At 35.0% G+C, this 24502-nt stretch overlaps 2 protein-coding genes across 6 annotated transcripts; one reads left to right on the top strand and one right to left on the bottom strand.

Annotated features, from left to right (window-relative positions):
• Window positions 1–3992: 3992 nt before the first annotated feature.
• LOC114740490 (uncharacterized) lies at window positions 3993–10361 on the top strand. Of its 5 annotated transcripts, XM_028928645.1 has the most exons (12): window positions 3993–4076; window positions 4173–4228; window positions 4372–4425; window positions 4632–4700; window positions 4788–4931; window positions 6490–6586; window positions 6685–6744; window positions 6825–6899; window positions 9157–9216; window positions 9289–9369; window positions 9499–9738; window positions 9812–10361. In XM_028928645.1, exons 5-12 carry the CDS (start codon window positions 4810–4812, stop codon window positions 10154–10156), a joined length of 1080 nt encoding a protein of 359 aa, XP_028784478.1. In that variant the 5' UTR covers window positions 3993–4076; window positions 4173–4228; window positions 4372–4425; window positions 4632–4700; window positions 4788–4809; the 3' UTR covers window positions 10157–10361. The 5 variants fall into 5 exon arrangements, with proteins under 5 accessions (XP_028784478.1, XP_028784481.1, XP_028784479.1 ...); XM_028928648.1 differs by lacking the exons at window positions 3993–4076; window positions 4173–4228 and adding an exon at window positions 5831–5905 and having other exon boundaries at window positions 4343–4425; XM_028928646.1 differs by lacking the exons at window positions 3993–4076; window positions 4173–4228 and adding an exon at window positions 5843–5905 and having other exon boundaries at window positions 4343–4425.
• A 2470-nt stretch (window positions 10362–12831) lies between these two features.
• LOC114740487 (uncharacterized) lies at window positions 12832–13596 on the bottom strand. Its single transcript, XM_028928642.1, has 2 exons — window positions 13370–13596; window positions 12832–13186 (listed from the first exon to the last, which is right to left on the bottom strand). Exons 1-2 carry the CDS (start codon window positions 13594–13596, stop codon window positions 12832–12834), a joined length of 582 nt encoding a protein of 193 aa, XP_028784475.1.
• Between the last annotated feature and the right edge of the window lie 10906 nt (window positions 13597–24502).

A 24502-nucleotide genomic window follows, 5' to 3' on the forward strand; every position in this document is an offset into this window, starting at 1 on the left:
ATGACACAGCTGTAATGTTTTAAAGTTTAAATCGAACCATATTGATGCAGACTTGGAAACAACTGTCTCACATTTATTCTTTGTTTGTTTGTTTGTTTGTTTTTTTTTTTTGGCATCACCCTTCGTTCCTAAACATACCATGTGAGTCATTTTGATTCTGAATTAGGGGCCCCAATTTGGTGTGTTTTTTTCCCGGTGGAAAGTGCTCAATTTATTATATATATTTAAGAAAATTTTTTATCAATAAAGTAGGAAAAATTCCAAAGCAATATTTGTTGAATTTTAAAATTTTAAATCAATAATTATTAAGAGTATAGTAAATAATACTGATTTGAAATCTTAAAATTCAACAGTTATTTTTTTTTCAGATTTTCTGAATAAAATACTTTTCATGGAAAATTACTTTTCCAAAATTTTCCTAATTTTTAGCGTAAATAATTTTTTTGGCCAAATTTTAGTGTAAATAATTAAATAAGATATTTCAAGAAAATTAACATGCATGTTAGTTATTTAATTCATATATTTTACATTTAAGATTAAAGGAAAAAAAAATAAAAAATAAATGGGGCACTTTTACTGAGTTGTGAGTGATCGTACCCCAAAAAAATGTATATATAAGTATTATCAAAGGCACGTTTTATATCATAATTAATTTCAGGCCTCTTTGTCTAAAATTTTCCCATTTTTATATATTTTTAAGCGGGGCTGAAGGCCCAACAGCGTCCACGTCAGCCTTGAATGTACTCTCCAATGAAAAGCGTCCATATGCGAGCATGCCTATGAAAAGCTATGGTTTGCGCCGCGCGCCGTCAGAGAGCTTTCATGTGCCCGGTGATTCCGCCCATTAGCGGCGGTTTCTGGCAGTTCATTGCTTTCAGGCGGAGATCGGTTTATGGTGATTCTTAACTTTCTTCCATATCACTTTGTCCTTTTATAACTTTTTATTGTCGTGTTACCCTTATTCCTAAAAAGAATGAATGAAGTTTGTAAATGGAAGGCTTTTGTCTCGCTTCGGATCGAGACCATCTCCGAACTGATACAGTTATGATTCTAGGAGGCATCAAAATCTTATTTTACCGGATTGAAGGTCCTGAGCAAACCGGAAGGAGCCTGGGGATAAGGATAAGAAGATGCTGGGAGCGGAGCGATTGCAGTTCGAGCGTAAATCCACCTTTCCATGTTCCCTTGCTTCACTTCTCGCTGATCTCCGGAGCAACGCCGACAGCACCAATAGTTAGAACTACCGCATGTGGAACGTGTCAAACAGAACCATTGAATATCTTCAGCAACGCCAAGAAGAAATCACCGAACAAAGACGGCATGTGGAAATTGTCGAACAGACTCACGATTTCACCGGGCACAAGTAAAGTTCTAGACTTTACATTTAATATTCTCATTTCTTCATATTTTCTTCTGTACTCAGATTTTTACGTTCCAACGACATCGAGGCATCTTTTTCCTTGCCCCGACTACGACAAACAGATTCATGATCTTCTGGGTTCCCTTTGCAAAAGCAGAAAGTTTCATTTTTCAAGTCTAGGTTTGCTGCTGTTGGGTTTTTGACGTTTCTTCGAATTCTGTGCTTATTGTTGCGCACCACTTTGGATTTACATAAAGTTGTTTTTGGCTTGTAGTGGGGAACTCTAATCTTTGTGTGCTCTTTACATATCTTTCATGCCCATAATGTGTGCATAGTTGAGCAATCAAATTCTGTATATTAGATTTGTTATATTACTTTTAGTTGTCGATCTTTTTCTTTATCTGCGCATGTGGGAGACGTTCATTTGACTGGTTCGGAATTTAGCATTCTAAAGCTTCTAAATCGTTATCTACTTAAAATTATTTTACAAAATCTTCCTGTTCCTGTTATGTTGGTGATTTCATTGCTTTTAGTAAACAGCAGCTTGTCCCCATTTCACTTTTTCTCCTCTTATTTTCTTCATTTCACATTTCTTCCTATGACGAGTGCTAATAATGGTTATCATTAGCTTCCTGCAGAACTAGTTTTTGGTTGTGAAAGAATAGGGGTTTTACATTTTATTTTATTTTATTGGCCTGATTCTGCATTTTTGTTCCTATTAAGAAATGTTTTATATAATTATCCTCAGAAATTAAAGAAGACAGGTAATAGGAGGACGGAGATTGCCAGAAGTTGACATTGTCCGTAGAAAATGTTTTATGTATATATGCTCTGTTCACTCTCCCTCATCTTACGTAATCTTATTCATAATGTCAACAAAGATCCTATTGTTTCTCATTATGTAATCTGTGTATATTAAAAAGAAATTGATTTACATGCACTAATCACTTTTTATTATCATGTTGACTACCTTAGTTAGGTTTGATTCATGCTAAGAAAGAGGAATAAACTTGCATTACTCAACTTTATCTATTCATGCATAGGTTTGTCCCCCCCCCCCCCAACTCTCAAAAAAACTGTTTTCCCTTCAACTCTCAATAAAACAAGGTGATGGTGTCTAATTAGTAAGGGCATAGCATTACCTTACATGGAGCTGTCATTTACTTTGAACAGAGTAAAGTTGTCATTGTTTATTTCCCAGTGATAAATCGTAAACTACATCCCTTATTTACATGCTTTTAAACATTTGTATTAATCTTTGATGTATACTGCTCCCATGACCATAATTATTCTCTGAAGGGAAAATAATATGGCTTGCCACCAATTTATTGATTTTGTCTTGATTTGGCTGTCACTTGATAGAGTACTGGAATCTTCAGTTGGAAACACTCCCTGCCATTCTGTGCTAGTGGTTTTCAGTTTTCAGTTCTGCTTCAATTTATTCAAATGGTACACTTTTGCCATTTTATTCAATTTATTCTTAACATGTTATTTCTTTTACATCAGGTGTTATATCAGGAGTCCTTCTGTGTGCTAAAGATTATTTTGTGGAAATTATTAGCAATTGTAGTTTCTCTCAGCTACATCCTTTTCTTTTTTTTTTTCCCCTTTATCGTCGTCATTAATTCAAAAAATTGCATTTCTATGCGGTTTACAACAAATCAAAGTATTTAGCAAAATAACTCACTCTCTTGAGATACCAGCGATAGTTAACTAAACTGATGTTGGTAGTTTGTTATTGATTGGATTCTTATGTTGCAGGGGGGATGTGGCAATGGCTCATGGGTATGCCCTGTTAGCTTTGTACCATAGAGCTAATTAATTATCGTTTGATTTAGATTTGTTGTAACTATAATTTGGAAGTGCTGATATTTCTTACGCACTTTTTATAACGAGCTGACTGCTTATGTGCCATGTGTAACCTCCTTCGGGCCAGAAGCTTCCTTCCTTCTTTCTTCTCCTTTTTGTGGGGTGAGGGGTGGGGACCATTGGCCTGACGTTTTTTCTCTTCTCAAATTGTTGTGTTCATTTGTTTCAGACATTAGGAGTAGGATTCTCATGGAAACCAAACAAATCATGCCTGCAGACTGCAGTCATTTTCCAAGTTTCTCAAATTTATACGGGAACAAGTGTACTGGACTATTAGGATTGACAGCTCTGATGTTTCCTGGTTATTGATTCAATTACTATGACCGAGCGTACCTGACTATCCATAGAACACTTCAAAATTTGGCATATATGAAGAAGTATTAGTTATTGAAATTCCATGCAAACAGAAGTGGGAAAAGATGGTTGAACGAAAGTTGGTGTTAAATGCACTTATTTGCTTGTTGCCCCTATCAATCAACAATTTTTGGGTTTGTTGAAGGTGTTTGCTCTTAAGTTGTAGGATTTCATTGTTATACCTATGCAACTGAACACAATTCACCAAATTTTCTGTATTAAAATTGTCGACTAACCTATCATAAGGTTCCCTTATGTCACAGAATGGATCCTCTTAGCAAAAGATTTGTATACTTGTCAGTAAATGCCGGATTATTAGTCTCCCCTATCTCTTTGCCTCAAGCTTTGATGCATCTTATCAGTAAATGCTCTTTGGATCAGAACATTTATCCAAAATTTTTATTGGAGCTGACTCAAATATGAATTACAGGCGATAACAGTTATAGCAAAGGAAGAAGGCATCAAGGTTTACTGGAAGGGCAACCTCCCCCAGGTCTCTACAAATGATTGAGTCGATGGGCATCTATTTCTCCAAATAATATTTACAGGTCATTTCATTTGTTTTAGTGTTTCTTGTTTTGCATACCAGGTGATTTGGATCATGCATTATAGTGCTGTCTAGCTTTTCCTTATGAAACGTATAAGGTGATCCCCTAACTCTAACTATCTTGTAAAATGTTTCACTGCTAAAATTTTCTTGTCCAAGCCTAGTATTATCCTCTTGGATTTCTAGAAAATATTCAGGGGAAAGAATGGTGACCTTTCTGTTTCTGGAATACTTGCTGCAGGTGCTTTTGCAGGCATGACATCCACTTTTGAAAGTCACTTATTCCAAAGGACTTGTAGGTTTTACAACCATGCTATTATGTTATTGTGCTTCATTCCAGCATTTTATCATAATGTACTCTATATGCCAATAGAACAGTTTTTCTTGTAACTTAATCCTTTTTACAATTTTCTAATTTCTATCACTCTTTTGAATTTTATTTATTGTTATTTGTAACTATAATATCTGTCGGTGCATATAATCTTGTTTATATCTATGTAGATAACATACCCGCTAGATGTCTTGAGATTACGATTAGCAGTTGAACCAGGTCACCGAACCATGACTGAGGTATGTACTATCAATATGATAGGCCTGGCTTTTGTATCTCACAAAGACTCGCCTCTTTAAAAACGGATCAAACTTTCGCTTTTCCAGGCTGCTTTGGGCATGCTAAGAGATGAAGGATTTGCATCTTTCTATTATGGCTTGGGGCCTTCCTCAATTGGAACAGATCGTTATATTGCTGTCAACCTTTGTGTTTTGGACTTGCGAGCTCATGGACAATCATTTATCTTCTAGGTAAGTTAAAAGAGAATGGACTTGTACATAGAAATTGAAACATCTTGGTCATCTTCTAATGGTAGATTAAAGAAGTTTTTTTCTATATGGCGGCCTTTTTCTATATATAAAATGGAACTAGTTGCCATGAATGAACTATTAGAAATAGGGCGTCATTTTCAATCTCAGTTTTCAACAGAATCCACTTGCTCCTCGTTTAAGGTCCCATGCATGTTTTTGCACCGGAGGCAGCTTCAACCTGCGTGAGCCTGAGCCATCCTTTCTCTTATTTTCTAGAATAATTCGCATTAAGCAATAATTGAAATGTAAAAACGGAATCCTCAAAAAGCATATCTGCAAATTGGTTAAAAATACTTTATTTATCCTAGTAGTTTTTCACCATTTTATTTTAATCTTTATAGTTTAAAAATTCATTTAGTCAATGCATCATAAATTTTACAGACATATGTCAGCTAAATGTCAGCTTGTCATTCTTACCATGTAAGATCTATGTGAATAAAATGTGTAAAAGTATATGACAATGAACTCCACTCATATATGTAGCTTGTAACGCCACCAGTGTTAAAGTGGCTTGGATGATTTGCATAAATAATCTATTTTAGAGTCTCAAGAGGGCACTCAGTCCTCCTTCATAGATTCTGTTGATCTTCTTTTTATTTTTCCAAATTGATTGTTAATTTTGGAGTCACAAACCTTACACAAATTTATTATGGCTTGGGGCTTTCCTCAATTGGCATAGCTCCTTACATTGCTGTCAACTTTTGTGTTTTTGACTTGTGAGTTAATGGACGATCTTTTGATCTTTTATCTTCTAAGTAAGACTAAAAGAGAATGGACTTAGATATTGAAATTGTTGCCCGAAAAATATCAGAAGAGAACTGAAATCTCCCTACTACTAGCTGTTCTTTCAGCTTCTCCTGCCACAATCACATGCTACCGTCTGGACACTTTGAGGAGACAGGTGCAGTTTAAGGGTACAACTTACAATATAGTTGTAGATGCTCTTACACGTGGGCATTGCTCCTCTTTGCATTCATTTCTTGCATACACATTTGGTATATGCGTATGCAAATTTTTTTTTTTTTTTTTTTAACTATAAAGGAGCATTTTGGTTAGGAATTTACTAGATGTGTGGGTCTGAATATAAATTTTGGTATTTTTGCCTGATTTAATTTGGATTTTCTTAGACTATATATATCTTTTATTTAAAATATATTTTAATTTTCTTTGAGAAAAGTAAATTGCACATCCTTCCAATTTTGTCAATATTATATAATTTTTTTAATGTTAAATTGTACCCAATGTTACATAAAGGAAAGAAGAGTTTTCCTAAATTCGGCAAAATTAGAATGAAAATTTTCAGTCCGTGCAATAATTTTAAAATGATTTAATCCGTGCAATTTTTTTCTTTTAAGCTTAGGTGTAATCCAATAAGTATCAAAACCGTTCCATTCGCGCTTCTATTTTTCTTGAATTTCTTTCTTTCTTCGTGCACAAGTTTCCTCTCTTTTCCTCTTCTTCCTCATCTAGAGATTCTCATTCTTCCTTCCGTCTCCGGGATGAGTGAACCGCAGAGCCCTCGTCAAGATGCTGAGCCGCAGAGCCCTCGTCAAGATGCTGAGCCGCAGAGCCCTCGTCAAGATGCTGAAATGGAGGTGTTGAGCTGACGCGATTCTTCTTGTAGTTAATTCTGCGTAATGCTTCCAGTTGGTATTTAAAAATCTTTAATTATTACGTGTTTTCTTGCTCACAGTCTCTGCACAGATGGACGAGAGAAATGTATCGTCAGTTGTTTCGTCTTCCGCTGGAGGAAGTGAGTATACCATTGTTGGCTAATTGTCAATTGGTACTTAAAAGCTTTCCCTTCTTTAGTGATTTTCTTTCATTTTTCAGGTTCTCCTTGGACATTTTGCGTGTTCTGTACTCCGCCAATCATGTCCTGTAATCGGCGAAACAAAATGGTTAGAGGTAATCAGGCTACTGCCCCTTCCTGTGTGCATTTGTAATTTTAATACAATGTTGCCTCTTCAGTAATATGATGTTCAATGATTCACTCGAAGCACTTCATTTTCATCAACTTTCCATTTTTTGTTTTTTTTTTTTTTGTTTTTAATTTAGTATCTAGTAACCTCCTTTAGACTAATCTCCCCTCATTAATTTATGAATGTTCCAAATTGGATCATATGAGTTCAAAGCTCTCAGGCAAGAATATTCTTGGCCGTCGTGAAAAATTCCAATATGATCCCTTAAAATAATCAGATGCTAAATGTTATGATCTTAAAAACTCGAGGTAAATACAAACGATATGATGCAAATCTGGTTCAGACGATAGGGGTAAAGGAACGTAGGGAGTAATGTCAGGTCTCTTAACGTTTCAGCAATGAAACGTGAAAAACAGGATGTATGCAACAGAAACTATCTTAGAAGTGATAAAAAAAGGGCCAAAATATCGCATGTCAAGCTTGTGATTTTTCCACAGAGCTACTGAAGTTTGTTTGTAGGGTTGCAGCTTGACCAAAACGAAATCCCCTACTGCAAAGTGCATCTCAGTCCTTTTATTATCAGCAAGTTTCTTCCGCCTTAGCTGTGCCTTATGTAAATTCTGCTTCAATTGATTCCGAATATGATCACGTATCTGTAGTTGTGCCATCAAAGCAGTCGGACACCCTTCGTTACCCTTAAACGGTAACAGAGTTGGTGGGTCACGCCCGTATACAGCTTTAACCTCTTCTGCTATATCTCCTCTAAGAATAAGAACCACATTAGTCAAGTTCAACCTTTTCAACTCAGAATCATTTTTCAAAAAATCTTTAACCATATTGCAGACCTCCTCCTTCACCACCTTCCATGAGGCTTGATAAAACAAGTTAGAGGAGCCATCTGGACCTGGAGACTTGTTGGCATTTATTTGAAAGACGGCAGATTCAATTTCTATGTCTTCCACTGGTCTCAACGGAAGTTCATTATCTTCACTGGTAATCACTTTTTTGGCATAGCATAGGGCATCCTCCATATCTCTTGACCCCACCGTGGTAAAAAATTAGGTATAATACTGTGAGAAAACTTCATTATGTCCTCAGTTCTCTCTAACCACACCCCATTAACTGCCTTCAACCTCAGAACCTTGTTCCTCAGTCTTCTTTGAATTACCATTTTATTGAAGAATTTGGTATTGCCATCACCATATTTCAACCAGCTTACTCTTGATCTTTGCCACCAATAAATCTCTTCCTTGGTCCTTATGTCTTCCATTTTAGCTGAAACTTCAATTAACTTCCTCGTTTTTTCTTCGGTAAGAGACCCTTCATTACATTCCCCAATTTCCTTTGAGCACCGATCAATCAACTTTTTATTATTTTGGAAGTCACTCTTACTCCATCTTATTAACTCCCTTTTGCACCAATTCAACTTGAAAAGGAAATTATCAATGCTGGCTTCTAAAGAATCAGAGCTTCGCCTCCATCCGTTCTCAACCACCCTCTCGTAATCTTTGAGTCACCCACATAGTTTCAACTTTGAACTTCCTTTTCACCATCACATCATTAAAGCAACAATAAAAACCGTGCGATGGTCTGAACCCACTGGTTCGAAATGAAACACAACTGCTTTATCGAAATCCACTCTAAACTGAATACTTCCCCGAGCTCTATCCTATCTTTCTTCCGCATGAGCTTCCCCTGTTCTTCTATTGTTCCGGGTAAACTTAGAGCCTTTGAACTCTAGATCAATAAAATTGCAATCGGATAGAACAAATTTGGAAATTTATAACTGACTTTAAAGTACGCGGTCTTCCTCCTTCCTTCTCCAAAACAGAAGTGAGATCATTGAAGTCTCCCAAACAGAGCCAAGGTGCATCTAAACCCCGAGCAAGAGATCTCAATCTGTTCCACACTAGACGCCTTTCTCTTTCAACTGGATGACCATATATAATGGTCATACAACTAGGTACATTCATGACTGTAGAACAGAGTCTAGTATGAATTAAGTTCTTTGAACTGTACATTATCTGTACTTCAACTTCATTCCTCCAGACAAACCTTTAGAATGTACAAAAAATTCCTTCTGTAAGCCCCACCTCCTCTTTATTCCTTTCATTTTATTTTCTACCATCCTTGTTTCCATCAGAAAAATAACTCGGGGCTTGTATTTATTATTCATTTCCTTCAGATATATGTTTTTGTGTGTCTTATCCTGTCATTTACTCTGTTCTTTTGTTTGTTTGCAGGGCCGTATGTGTCTGTATAAAAATTTCTTGTGTTTCTACACAAGCCTAATCCGGTCTGAGGTATGCTATGCTACATAAAACTGTTTGTTTTTTTTACTGTTTTCAATTCTCATTTTTGGTTTATTGATATAGAGAGTAATCCCATATGATAAAGTCACCAGTGCAAAGAAGGTACAAGCACTTGCCATTGATATTGTTGTTGGAAGCAAGGAGGTATGCTGTATGATCAAATTGTTGCATTTGACTTTTGATGTGTTCATCGTTGCATTTGGCTTTTGATGTGTTCATCTTATGTTTTAAAATCAGCCACATAATGCCTTATTACACTTGTATAATGTGCAGTACTGTTTTAATAATGTTCATCGCCGTGATGAGGCATTTGCTCTCATCAATACTCAGTGTTCTAAACACCTCTGTGAGCAAGGAGAAACTGTAGATAAAAAGACCAAATCAGCGGATGATACAGCTCCCTCCACCTCAGTATCACGGCCCTCAAAAAAGAGGAAGAGGGATAAACCTGACAACTGCACTCTTTTCTTCTCAGTTATCGCAACCAGATCTATGATAAAACGTGAAGAACTGGTAAGTTTATAAATTATAATTTTATATTTTATAATGAATAAAATATTACTAATTTTGTTTTTCCCCTTGGCAGGTGATAAAGAAAAAACTTTATAGGAGGATGATATATAGAAGATTAGACGTCAAGCCACTATTCTTTATAGAATCTGTTGACAATTCTGGCCGTCCAAAACAGTGGACGATTGTATCTGAACAAAACAGCTTTGAAGGCATAAGAAAGGCAAGGTTTAAACAAGGATGGGAAGCCTTCATGGTTCAAAATGCAATTAAGGAGGGTGATATCATTACTTTCAAAAAGAGGTATAAGAGAAAAAGATTGTTTGCTGTGCACGTTGATCGCTGGGACAAGACCTCACACCAGTATGTGAGGTCAATTTGTTGCCTTCATTGCAATCACTTTATTCGTGCCTGGAATTAAGTAGTTTCTTAATCAGACATTATTCGACTTTTTCGGCAATCAGTTTTATATGAATGTTTTTGTGCTTTATCTCTGTTGTCAGCAGATGTCAGTCACTGATTCACAATAACTAGTTTTCCGATTCTTAACTGGAAATTTAAGGGGCAATAGCCTCTTATACGGTGGGATTAAGCAAGACTCCAGCTGAGAGGGCTGCTTTAACGGAAGGAGATCTACTGTTACATTTTTCTTCCATACGTTTTTCCACCTGTCATCTTGAATTTCCTACCCAATACTTTATATAGGTGGTGCTATTGTGACATAAGATAGGTTAAAATCTGGAAACACAAGGAAGTTTCACCGGTTCACAAGTGGTTCAAATTCAAGTATATTATGGGCATGCAGGTGCTGTGTCTATAGTTTATAGAATTTATTTATTTTTATCACTTCAGTGAGGAGAGAGGCCATGCAATTTGTTCCTATCAAAGTCCTTCAAAATCTATTACAGCTGATAACGTCAAATTCTCTTTCTACTATTGAAAATATTTAATCAATGAAACTTTCAGAGAGTTTTTATCTTGGAATTAGGATTTTGTTTGTGATGCTCTTCATCTTGAAATAAGTTAAGATTCTATTTAATTTTTCAACGATTTTTCAGATTATATACGTATGAAATTCCTCACAAGAAATTTGGGCTTTAAAGCATGAAACTAGCCCACTTATATTTTATGTGAGGAACTATTTACAGGTAAAAGGGCAATTTAATAATATCTATCACTATAATTAGAATTCAGGCCTAACCATTGTAGCCTCTTGTGTGCGGATACATCTCAAGCCCTCATGTGGCCTGGTGATAACTTTTTTCTTAACACATCATTATATTGCTGCCTGCTTGCTGGAAAACAAGTAAATCAGACATTGTCCTAAATTAGCCCTGTAAGGCAAACTCATTTTCTTTTGTGCTATGCTAAGCATGCATATTGATGAAAATTAAAGTGAATTATGGTCGTGTATTTTACACTGAATCAAACTTGTGCTCCATTGTTTGATTTCTCCAGTTTGGTTTTTTGTCCCCTTCTGTGCAGCATCATGGCTTACCTCATGAACAAGCAAGAAGGCAGTTCGGTGAACATCAGGGTCAAAAATCCTCATTTTAGATGTTTTGAAACCCAAACGTGAGTTTTATTTTTATTTGTGAACCGTGCACAAAATTAGATGGGGAACTCCAAAAGTATTTTTTTTCACTAAAGGAAAACTCCAATTAAATTGGGCTAAAATATAAAAATCTAAACCCAGGCTTACAACATTCATGTATACAACAGTTTAACCCTAACCTTTATCGGAATATAAAAAAACTAGCCTCAAAATTTCTGAACAGCGACCTCATCAACGCTGAAATTTTCCAGATTTGAGAAATGGACTCAAACCACTCGGCCAACAACATGCAATCCATCAAACATAATCAATACAACCTCTATTCATCACTTAACAACTTTTCTCTTAAGTTTTTGATCAAATCTTGATTTTCTCTCTCTAAAACCAGATTTCAAACATCATTTTGTTTCCCAATGTGTAGCAACTGAAGAAAACAAATATGAGATGATGTTTAAAGGACGCACCTCTATCCATATTTAAGCTTGCATGTGAGATCTTGAGCCTCCGTCTTCCTCTCGTTTTCTCTTTTCTTTCTCTAGCTTTTTCTCTCTCTGGTTGTAGGTTGAGCAAATGAAGCGAAGATGGTTGTTTGTGTTTCAAAATGCCTAATGACCATTTTACCCTTGAGCATAAAGCTCGTTCTTAGTTTCATCCCTTAGCCATTATTCTAAAACACCAAATAATTTCAAGAATTTAATGCTTTACAAGGATTTTCTTCTTCAATGACCTTCTTTACCTTACAAGGCAGTTTCTCTGAATTTTAATGGCAAAAATAAATTCTGAATTATTTTTCTTGAATTATTCAGGAAAATAGACTTTAATTTCATAAAATAAGGATTTTTTTTAAACCTCAATTAGCTTTCTTAATGATAAAGACCGAACGAGCAGATAGTAGGCTAAGAGAAAATAATAAATAAGACTAATTCTTCTGTCTATAAGTAAGGCAAGAATCTCACTCTTACTCAGAAATAGACCGAGGAGAATCTCCACAAAAGTTAAATACTCTCTGAAAAATGACGATGATTTATTCACGAGGCAAAAGGGTCTATTTATAGGTTGTGCAGAGAGTGAAAGTAGGAAAATAATTAAACAGAATATCAAATGAGATAAAAGATCTAAATTACCCCTAAGTTGAAGTAGGAGTATCCCACTTATTTCTCCATTAACAGAATTAGACCGAACGAATTGGAACAAAACAAAATATCAAGGAATCAGCAGTAAATTAGCCGTTTGAATTCCTTATGCTTCTCTGCCATGTTTCTTCCTCTTAGAATAAGTCAACTTGAATTGTGCCACCAGTAGATCATAGTCTTCCCAAGTAGCGTCCTCTAATGGTCAGTCAACCTATTGGATTAATAATTCTAGATCATTTGTTAGACATCCAGCGGTGTTGCGGCACTTTTGAGGGGGAGAGCATCAACTCCATGTCCGAAGACAGGGGTAATGGAGCTGGAGTGGGCCGCAGATTCTGCCCCGTTGCTGGCCTCAGCAAAGATACATGACAAATGGGGTGAATTTTGCCCGATGAATGGAGCTCCAGTTCATAAGCAACCTACCCAATTCAACGGAGTATCTTGTATGGGACCAAAAAACCCAGGAGATAGCTTCTCAAACTTTCTTCGAGCTAATGTTTTCTGACGGTATGGTTGTAGTCTTAACCACACCACATCCCCCGGTGCAAATTGAAGGTCACAACGGTGGCGGTCTGCCTGAACCTTCATGCGATTTTGAGCTTTCAACAAGTTGTCACGCAAGATCCTCAACATGTCATCCCGAAGTTCCAACTGCTCTTCTAATTCTGCAACTACTGTTTTGCCTTTGACATATGGAACAAGTGGAGGGGGTTCTCTTCCATATACAAGTTTGAACGGTGTGTTTCTAGCTGATACATGATAACTGGTGTTGAAAGAATATTCAGCCCAGCAAAGGTAGTCACTCCACCTCCTTGGTTGTTCATGTGCAAAACACCTTAAGTACGTCTCCAAACATCTGTTGACTACCTCTGTTTGACCATCTGACTAAGGATGGTAGACTGTGCTCATGTTTAAGCGGGTTTGGCTTAGGCGGAATAATTCTTGCCAGAGTCCACTCAAGAAGAAAGAATCACGATCAGAGACTATAGAGTGAGGCATGCCGTGGAGGCAGACTATTTCCTTGCAAAATAGCTTAGTAGTGTAAGGATGGGACAAAGGCATGAAGTGAGCATATTTAGTCAATTGATTAACCACCACTAAAATCACATCATAACCTTGAGATTTTGGTAGACCAGAGATGAAATCATGTGATATATCCTCCCAAATGCGCATTGGGATAGGGAGAGGCTGAAGAACTCAAACAGGAGCTAACATGTGGTATTTGCTTTGCTGGCAAGTATCGCACCTCTGGATGAAGTGCTTGACATCGTTTTTCATTCCCCGCCAATGCAAATGAGCACTCAACCTTTTTAGTGTTTTTAAGTAACCCCCATGGCTACTTATGGGTGTAGCATGAGCCTCCTCTAGTAGCTTATTACGTAGCTCAGCTTGGTTAGGGATGACCAGCCTTGCTTTATAATATAACCGACCATTAACCAAGCTAAAATCAGAAGTGGGATCTGGATTTTGTGGTAAATCCTCAATAATGGGTCTGCTTTTAGGATCCTCCAATAAAGCTTGCGATAATTGGGCAATATCATCCACCATAAGGACTACCAATCGGAAAAAATCAATTTGTTGTGGCTTCCTCGAAAGTGAATCTGCTGCTACATTGTTTTTCCCTGATTTATATATGATGGTGAAATCAAAGGGAAGTAGCTTAATGAGGAGTTGCTGTTGGGAATTAGTGACAATTTTCTGTTCCATTAAATGCTTCAAGTTGCAGTAGTCAGTGAGGATTGTGAAATGGTGGCCTAAGAGGTAGTGCTGTCACTTCTAAATGGCAAGAACCAGTGCCAACAATTCTCGGTCATAAGCTGACTTGAATCGGTTGGAAAAAGAGAATCCTTTGCTGTAATAGGCAATTGGATGCCCTTCTTGTATCAGTACTGCTCCTATCCCATCCATGGATGCATCACACTCTACTGTGAATGGAAGGTTAAAGTCTAGCAGCCTCAAAACTGGCGTGGTGGTCAAAGCATGTTTTAATGTATCAAAAGCTGTTTGGGCCTATTCTATCCAGGGGAAAGCACCTTTCTTGGTCAGTTATATTAATGGGCGTGCAATTAGCCCATAATTCTTCACAAAGCGTCGATAGTAGCCAGTGAGGCTAAGAAAACCCCTCAACTCCTTGACATTTGCTGGAGGAGGCCAGTTAATAACTACTGCAATCTTTCCAGGCACGACCTCTACTCCATTTTTAGTGACAATGTGCCCCAAGTAATCAATCTGTATCTGTCCCAACAAGCACTTTTTTGCATTAGCGTAGAAGGAATGTGTCTGTAAAACCTGGAATTCGAAGGTGCTCTAAATGTTGGTGAGCGTTGGGACTGTATACCGGTATATCATCAAAAAACACCAATACAAATTTCCTCAAATAAGGTCAAAACAAATCATTTATGATGGATTGAAAAGTTGCAAGGGCATTAGTAAGTCCAAAGGGCATGACTACAAATTCATAATGCCCAAAATGAGTTCAAAATGTAATCTTGTGAATGTTAGAAGGCAGAACCAGTATTTGATGATAACTAGACCATAAGTCTATTTTCAAAAAATTAACAACACCTTGTAATTCATCTAGTAACTCATCTACATTTGGGATAGGGTACTTATTTGGGATAGTGATTTGGTTTAAGAAGCGGTAGTCAATACAAAGGCGCCATGAAGCGTCCTTTTTACTCACCAACATAACAGGACTCACAAATGGGCTGGTACTGGGTCTAATAAAACCCTTTTTTAGCAAATCTGTGACTTGAGTGTCAATCTCATTCTTTTATGAATGTGGATAACAGTAAGGTCTCAAGTTTGGGGGAACTGCATCCCCCTTGAGATAAATAGAGTGGTAGTGGCCCCTTGCTGGGCATAGAGATGATGGTTCTGCGAATATGTTGGGGAATTCATAGCAGATGGAATAGATGTTCAAGGTCTCGGTCTCATCAGGTCCCTGTGTCACTACTAAGCTGTGCAATTACACATCGGTTTTCGGATTGCAGGTCACCCCTTGCAGTTGATACTTCTTCCTATTTACCCAAAATATCATAAACATGTCATTCCAGTTAGCTTGAATTGTATTCAAGGAGGCTAACCATTTAATTCCTAGAACTAAATCGGTCCCCCTTAGCGAGAAAGGGAAAAAGTCTTGTTTGATGATTAAATCAGAAACGGTCACCTCCAAACCCGGGCATACTTGGTTAGACCTTACTGTGCTACCATTCCCAATCTGAACTCCAAAAGACTGAACTTGCTGCACTGGTAACTGCAATTCTGACACAATTGCCTCAGATACAAAATTGTGTGTTGATCTGCTATCAACTAGGATGAGAATATTTCTACCATGCAATATTCCTTGTAGCCGCATAGTTGAGGCCAAAGATTTGCCCAGAATTGCATTGAAAGATATTTTCACATTAACAACCACTGTATTAGCGTTGAGTTCCTCGATTAGTGGGGGCATCACCTCTTCGCCCTCTTTGGCAATTTTCATCAATGAGAACGACCCAGCACAATGATGACTAGGCCAGAAAGGGTCACTGCACCTGAAACACAACCCTTTTTTCTGACGGCATTGGTATTCTATGGTCGCGGTCGAGTGTACTAGTCTCGTGCCTAATGATAAACCAATCACTGCTTGGTATGCATCTATTGAATTCATCTTCGGCTCACATGCATTGTAGGACTGGGTAGTGGGCCTATTCTAACCAGAAGAGTAAGTGAGCTTGGGCCCCACAACAGATTTGAGCTTCTTCTCATATTCGAGTGCTAAGCTAGTTGCCCTATACACTGTGCATGGTTTATGAATCCGAACATCTGCCTTAAGCTCTTCCTTCAACCCATTAATGAACACTCCTATTAGACAATGCTCGGGCCAATTTTTAATGTGAGCAGATCGCCTGGCAAATTCTGCTCGATATTCGGCCATCGTTCCCATCTGCCAAATATTGCACAGGTACTCATCAGGGTTCTGGTACTCCGGCGGCCCATAATATTCCTGGAGAGCCTTGACCAACTCATTCCAATACACCACTGTTCGCTCCCCATTTATCTAGGAGAAGAGATCCAATGCATCCCCTTCTAGGTACATGGATGCAACATCTACCTTGATTTCTTTTAGAGTTTCATAGTACTTGAAGTATTTCTCAGCTTTCAAGACCCAACCTCTAGGATCCCCACCACTGAATTTCAGAAAATCAATCTTCGTATAGGGCATATGGCGACAAAAAGTTGAATCAGGATCATCCTCGCTATTGGCTTCCCAGTATGAGTGATATTGTCCTCTTCTTTGATTGCAATCAGACAATGCCTCCAAGTTAGCTACCCTGTCAGCCAAAACTTCTAGAGTTTGAAGGCGCTTAGTGATGGTGACTAAGGGATTGTTCTCGTTGGCAAATGAATTCTCTAGTTGTTGTGGAGGGTGGAGTGATGATCTGCTTTCAACCATGGCTCTGATCCCAAAGATGACAAAGACTGGATGGGCAGGTAGTAGGCTAAGAGAAAATAATAAATAAGACTAATTCTTTTATCTATAAGTAAGGCAAGAATTTCACTCTTAGGGGTGTGTTTGGTTGGAGGGGAGGGGAGGGAGGGAAATGAGCCCCTCCCCTCATTTGGTTAAAAATTTTAGAGGGGCCCCTCCCTCCCCCCATTTTGGCTCCCTCCAAATTGGGGGTTTTTGGAAGGGAGCCAAAATTTTGGACCATTATACCCTTATGGTTTTTTTAATATTCCACTTCTACCCATAAAATATATTATTATAATATTTATTTCAAATAAAAAATATATTATCCTAAGTAAAAAATAAAAAAATAAATACATTATTATAATTAAAAATATTATAAAAATTATTTAAAAATAAAAAATTATTTAAATAAAAAATTAATTGTTTTTTATAAATATATTATTTATTAAATATATTTTAAAGCTGGAAAAAAAGATAGCTTAAAGAAAATAAAATTTCATTTTTCTTAGAGCATATAAAATTTGTTAATTTGATTATTTTAAATATATTATTATATTAATTAGAATAAAAAATTACTATACCAATTTTTTAATACACATATTAACATGATAAGACTGAATTTTTATTAAATTATATAATTTGAATTAAGATGTAAATTAATTTATATAATATATCAATAAAAAACATAAACTAATATCTAAGGGTAAAATGGTAAATTGATTATTACTATCCCTCCCCTCCCCTCCTTGAACCAAACAAGGGATCATTAAATACCCTCCCCTCCCTTCCTTTTTAATCAAACCAAACAAGGTGAGGATGAAACTCCCCCTCCCCTCCCCTCCCCTCAAACCAAACAGGCCCTTACTCAGAAATAGACCAGGGAGAATCTCCACAAAGGTTAAATACTCTCTGAAAAATGACGATGATTTATTCATGAGGCAAAAGGGCCTATTTATAAGTTGTACATAGAGTAAAAGTAGGATGAGATAAAAGATCTAAACTACCCGTAAGTTGAAGTAGGAGTATCCCACTTATTTCTCCATTAACAGAATTAAACCGAAAGAATAGGAACAAAACAAAATATCAAGGAATCAGCAGTAAATTAGCCGTTCGAATTCCTTATTCTTCTCTGCCACGTTTCTCAACTTGAATTTCACTGGGGTCTTATCACTTAACTTATAAAATAATTCACAAACTTTCTAAATTCTAAAAAATAATGTTCCATAATGTTTCTTCCAAAATTTCTTGGCATATGTTTTTCAGGACCAGCAGCCAAGGCAAATACAATTCACCGTTCATTATGCTTTGATATTGACTCTCGCTAAGTGGTTGACAGTGAGCTGGGTACCATTACACAATCTAATTGATTTGTCTATATTATATATCAACATTATAGGTGCCCACGCATCTAATTTTTTATACTTTAAAATATAAATAATTATTAATGTATGAAATGATTTTAAATTCAAATTTTCTACGTTAATAAATAATAAAATTTATGACCTGTGTGATGCAAGGATCAAATTAGCATAGAATAAAAAACCGGATCGAACCAGCCAGTTCAACGGGTAAACTTGTCAGTAGTCCGGTTCGGTTTGAATATTAAACTAGGAGGGAGTTGAATTGGTAGCGAACTAAAACCAGTGTGAACCGGTAATAAACCAATTTGGATGATTATGCTGTTATTGGTCCTATTTTTTCTCATTTAACTCCTAATATCTCAGCCACTATAGACTTAAATAAATTTTAATGATAATTTTGTTATCAATGATTATTAATTTTAGTTAATGATGAACTATAAAGATCAAAATTGTCAATATTGTTATGAAATTAACCAACAATGAAAGTAGATTGGAGAAGAGAAGTAGACAAAAATGAGGGAATGATATTGTATTCCTTTACTTGCTTCACTTACTTCACAATACAATGACATGCCTTATTTATAGGCATACTCTCACATATAAGTTACATTTGTACTTAAATGATAGATAGTGGACAATAAACCATATGAATATGAGTGGGGGGAGTTACAAGATTAAAGGCATGGTGGAAAGGTAATGGAGTAGTGGAAGATTAATGCTTAATGGAAGTAGTGGGAGTTGATGATGAAGTTGAGAGGAAGAGGAAGAGGAAGAAGAGGATATGGACATCCACATATTATAATATTCATAACACTCCCCCTTGGATGTCCATTATTTAAGATATGTGCCTCATTAAAAAACTTCAACTAGGAAAAACCCTGTGGGATAAAAACCTAGTAGAAGAAAAAGAGTACACATTCATTGATACACCATTCAATGCTGCCTCATTAAAAACCTTGCTAGGAAAACCCAGTGGGGAAAAACCATAAACAAGGAAAAAAAGAGTACAGCGTGTATTAACTCCCCCTCTTGATAACATCAATTGATATCCTTGAGTCTATGACATCTGATATCATGAACACACTTTTCAAATATTGTAATAGAAAGTGACTTGGTGAACAAATCTGCTAGATTTTTATTTGAATGAATTTGCTGGATATATCTTTCACCATCTTTTGGATATTGTGAGATAAATACTCCATTTGAAATTACCAGCATGTGAATCAGAAAGAATGTAGAATTCTATTCCAGTGTCTTTGGTGAAGAACTATATCTTACCAGTAAGTTAACAGCAAATGATATGTGATGTCATGCATGACTGATAAGATATGATATAGTACTTCTGGATCTATGATTTGGTACTTTTGGACCAAGTAGTTCTTCATCACTTTCTCAAAATATATAAAGTTCTTTATTCACCTCCACAAATCTCACAACTATCAAAGTATATAATGGATATGATTTATCCATATAAAAATACTTTAGGGCTTTTCTTATATCAATTATTTGATACACAAAAATCTTCATTTCTCAAGTATTCAATTTCCAATCCGAAGCAAAACTTTGTTCTTTTCAAGCCCTTCATTTCAAATTCTTTCTTTAAGCAATCTATAGCTTTTGTAAGCTCTTCAAGAGTTCTAATAATGTCATCAACATAAACAATTATAGCAAACTCACTTTCAGATCTTTTCATAAAAATACATGGGCAAATTGGATCATTTTTATATCATTTCTTCAACTGATATTTACTTAGTCAGTTATACCATATATGCCCTGATTGCTTCTGGCAACTTATTTAACTTAATCATTGTGCTCAAGAACTTAAATTGTATGCTTCTGGCAAGTGAAATTCTTCAGGGAATTTCATATATTTTGATTCAAAACTATAAAATGGATCATACATACTGAAATTATTTTAATCTTCATAATATTTTATATACTGAAAGATTTTCTTATATATGCTCCTGGCATATTTTTGAATCCTTCAAGGATTATCATGTAAATTTTACTATTTAATGATCCTCATCCAGGGGTCATCTAGCAGGCACATTTCATAATGCCAGATTATTCAAATATGCAAAATGATATCCACCACAAAGTAATATGTCTCATCATAATCATTTGTGAAAATCTATATTTTCACATAAACATCTATCTATTCTATAGAAACTTTATATTTCATGTGTTCGGACTGCAGGCCTATTTTCACATATCGAAACAATATTTCCATCACGTATTTTCCTTTTTACTTTTCTTCTTGGCCAAATTTATCTCTACTTTGCATGATAGATCTATGTGTAAGATCCTCTTTTTATCACGTGATATTCTTATGAAAAATCATTGTCGACAACTTTACCTTTTTCGGTTCCATTTTTTCTTTTGTGACATAACTTGTTGAGATCTCTTTCTTCCTTTTCAAGTACTTGAACCTCTTCTGGAGTTTTACAATTAGTTATGTCTTGACACTCTTCTAGAGTATATGCCTCCTCAATATAACTTCTAAGTTGTATGCTCCTCTTTATTCAAGATATATATATTGGAACCGATTAACCTCTCATGCTTCTGGCATGTCTTAATATTCAAAATAATTGGAGCATTTTCAGCTGGAATAAGAGATTTAAAATTTTTTTATTTAGGTCAGTAAAATACTTTGTAGCATTTCATGAATGCAATTTTGATGAACTTCTGGTCCATACTGATATATTTGAGGATCTATATTTGATAGTAATAATGCATTCCATGCTTTCTCTTTTCCAGTTATTCAACTTCTCCCCCTTATGTTAGGAAAACTTCATCGAATAACAATCGACTAATTATGCAGTATAAATCTCCTAAATCCATTTGCTTCTTTAAGGAACATTGTTTTGTTCCATTTAGAGACAAACAAGAAGAAGGAGGTTCTTACCCAACATATGTCCCAACTTTCTTTTAAATATCCATCTATATGCATTGTGGTAGATTGGTAAGAATAAATATTGCACATTTCAATCTTTAGATGGAAAATATCTTACTCCTGACCAAAAGCCAATTTCATTGGGAGAATTTTGTTGCCTTGATGTCTATAAGTGCTGCAATATATCAAATATGCCAACACTAAAATGGAAAAATTTGTTCTCATAAATATTGATCAAGCTATTCACGGAGGCATCAACAAATGATTTTGCTAGATCAATTTGTTAAGCAGGCTTTTCAACATTAAAAGCCTGATATATAAATTCACTAGCATCTTTGAAATCAAGTTTTGGGAATCACATAGTCTGGAAATATTTATCTAAATAATCTTGCAAACTTCAGGTTGCAAATTAATATCAATCACACATCTTACCATTTTATATAGATGCATCTACCAAATATTAAATACTTGTATGGCTTATGTGCTTCTAAATGGGCCCATATATATTTCTAGAAATATAGTGATCCACTCGAAAACAAAAACATAACTAGTGATATTTTATAATCAATTTTTTTTTAGAACAAGCAACATATACGGATTCTTAAAAATGTTGGCTATTTGGAAGAATCTTCTGGTTCTTCAATGGATATCAATACATAATCTTCAATAATTATATAGTTTAAGATGATCAAATAAGTCATGTCAACAATAAATCTAATTATATCAGTAAACTTCTGGTTTACTGTATCATGTTTCGTTACCAATAATAAACTTTTCAATATAATATATGATTGATGATATCCATTTATGAAATTGATATGAAAAATATATCCAATATCAACTCATATTTGTATTTCAACAGTTTTTCCCCTCAAGATTGAGTCATTCAAATATGATTCATTTATTCATATATTTCATAAATAGCTGCTAGCATAAAATAGGTTAAAGCCAATAACCTATCTTTTGCTTGGAAGCCCAAGTACTTCCTAGTTTATATATAGTTACGGACTTTAATCCAATTATACTATAATATTTACACTCTTTGGAGAACCAAAGTTGCGATGTAGATCTATGGATCATATTTTTCACTATCAATACTTTGTCTGCTCATAAAGAAAACTCAGTATTAGTTCTTCTGGAACTATATTAATACTATTACATCGAGTTCTTCAGGAACTATATAATTTAAGAGGAATATGAAAGACAACTCTATTTCAATATATTATTAACATAATAACAAATAATTATGAGTATCATAGATTTAACTTGCAAGACACATAGAAAACACACAAAAATGATGGAGAACATTTAAAATGAACTTTTAAAAGTAAAGTACTTAACGTTCAAAACATTTCAATATTGATCAGCATACTATATACATTTAAAATATTCAAAACTAATATTGAATTAAATCATATAAATAAGATATAAATAAACAAAATATAACTAGTAACTTTTGGGTCTATTTGATCTATTTAGTTTTATATCACACATTTATCAATATCACAATATCAAATTCTTATAACAATTTGTTTATCACAAATCATGATAAATTTAAAGACTGGTAGAAATTAAACATTATGCATATAGCCTTCTAGGCATATACTTATATGTTTTCTATTTTTATATATACTTTGGATATCTATCTTTCTTCACAACTTACTGCCTTTAGGCATTAAAATTAGCTTCGATATTTTCATAATATCACATGGTCTTTTTGATTCCACAACCATTTTTCTTTAACATTTGCTTTTCAATGAACTGATACATATTTGTCTATATGACTTCTGGTCATATTATAACAGTTATTCATAATTTTATTATATTGATCACAGGGCTATTACTAATTCTGCTATTATGATTCAATAGCCAAGCCCCAAGATTATTGTCCTTTTAGTTATCAGTTCCACTGATAGAATGTGATCATACTCTTTATCACTCTTATGAATATATTCTTTGCTTTCAATAGCACACCATCAATTTTCTCAAATATTAGTCTTCCGGACTATAACAAAATTTTCAGAACTACGAAGTTCTTTTGTATCGTTTCATTTTTAACCATCAATCTTCAAGACTTTGATATAGATTATCAAATTGTGACAATTTTGTCATGCCATCTGTTACTACCACAAGATAGTCTGTTATCAAATAATCATCAAAACGTGATGTGGCTTCTGGCCATCTAATCACAAAATCAAGAATATAATGATAGTAGAATCATGAAAATATAAGAAAAGTAAGAAATAAAAATAAAAATTTTCATATCTCAATATGATGAAGAAAATATTCGATTGCCACTGAATCAATATGGTTAATATGCAAAACCATCATTTGCTTTAAATAAATTGGAAAAATCTTACCAAACTGTTCGGATCAAGCTATCTTCATTCAACGAACAAAACATCAACGTGCATCAACTAGAAGCCATGAACTCTGATGGTAGAGTCTCGTGCTGATAACGTGTTATGAAATTAACCAACAATGAAAGTAGATTGGAGAAGAGAAGTAGACAAAAATGAGGGAATGATATTGTATTCCTTTACTTGCTTCACTTACTTCACAATACAATGACATGCCTTATTTATAGGCATACTCTCACATATAAGTTACATTTGTACTTAAATGATAGATAGTGGACAATAAACCATATGAATATGAGTGGGGGGAGTTACAAGATAAAGGCATAGTGGAAAGGTAATGGAGTAGTGGAAGATTAATGCTTAATGGAAGTAGTGGGAGTTGATGATGAAGTTGAGAGGAAGAGGAAGAGGAAGAAGAGGATATGGACATCCACATATTATAATATTCATAACAAATATTTTTATACTTTGTTTTTGTTACAATCAAATTATTGCCATATTTTCTTATGTTTTGTTATTGGTAATTATTAATATTATTATATTTCATTATTTTTAAGTAAATTATACTATTTTAATATGATTGGCTGGACCCCAAATTGACCCTGGTCTGAACAACTGACTCTTGAACCACTATTTCAATCGGTTTAGTGTCTAGTCTAATTTTTTGCTCCTTACATGAGTAAGTTTTGTTAAACATAACTGTAATGAACGTATTTGTCACTCATTCAAGAAGAACTCTTTGTAAACAATTGATCATCTATTCAACTCATAGTAAAGAGATATCAACATGTGAGCGATTTGTCATTTCAAGACATGCAAGTAGTTCTGTATTTGTGTATTTTCAATTTTTAATAAATTGCATTATTTACATCTTGACTTGCTCTTAATTTTATTTTTACATTGATATATGAAATTCATTATAACTTTATGAAAAATATATCATATAGAGCAAATATTTCTTATTTTAAGAATGTTTAGAGTGTTTTAACTATGAATATGCGCTTCAAAA

Source organism: Neltuma alba, unplaced genomic scaffold, assembly GCF_004799145.2.
Source record: "Neltuma alba isolate B1F8T4 unplaced genomic scaffold, ASM479914v2 tig00003162_pilon, whole genome shotgun sequence".
Lineage (NCBI taxonomy): Eukaryota > Viridiplantae > Streptophyta > Magnoliopsida > Fabales > Fabaceae > Neltuma > Neltuma alba.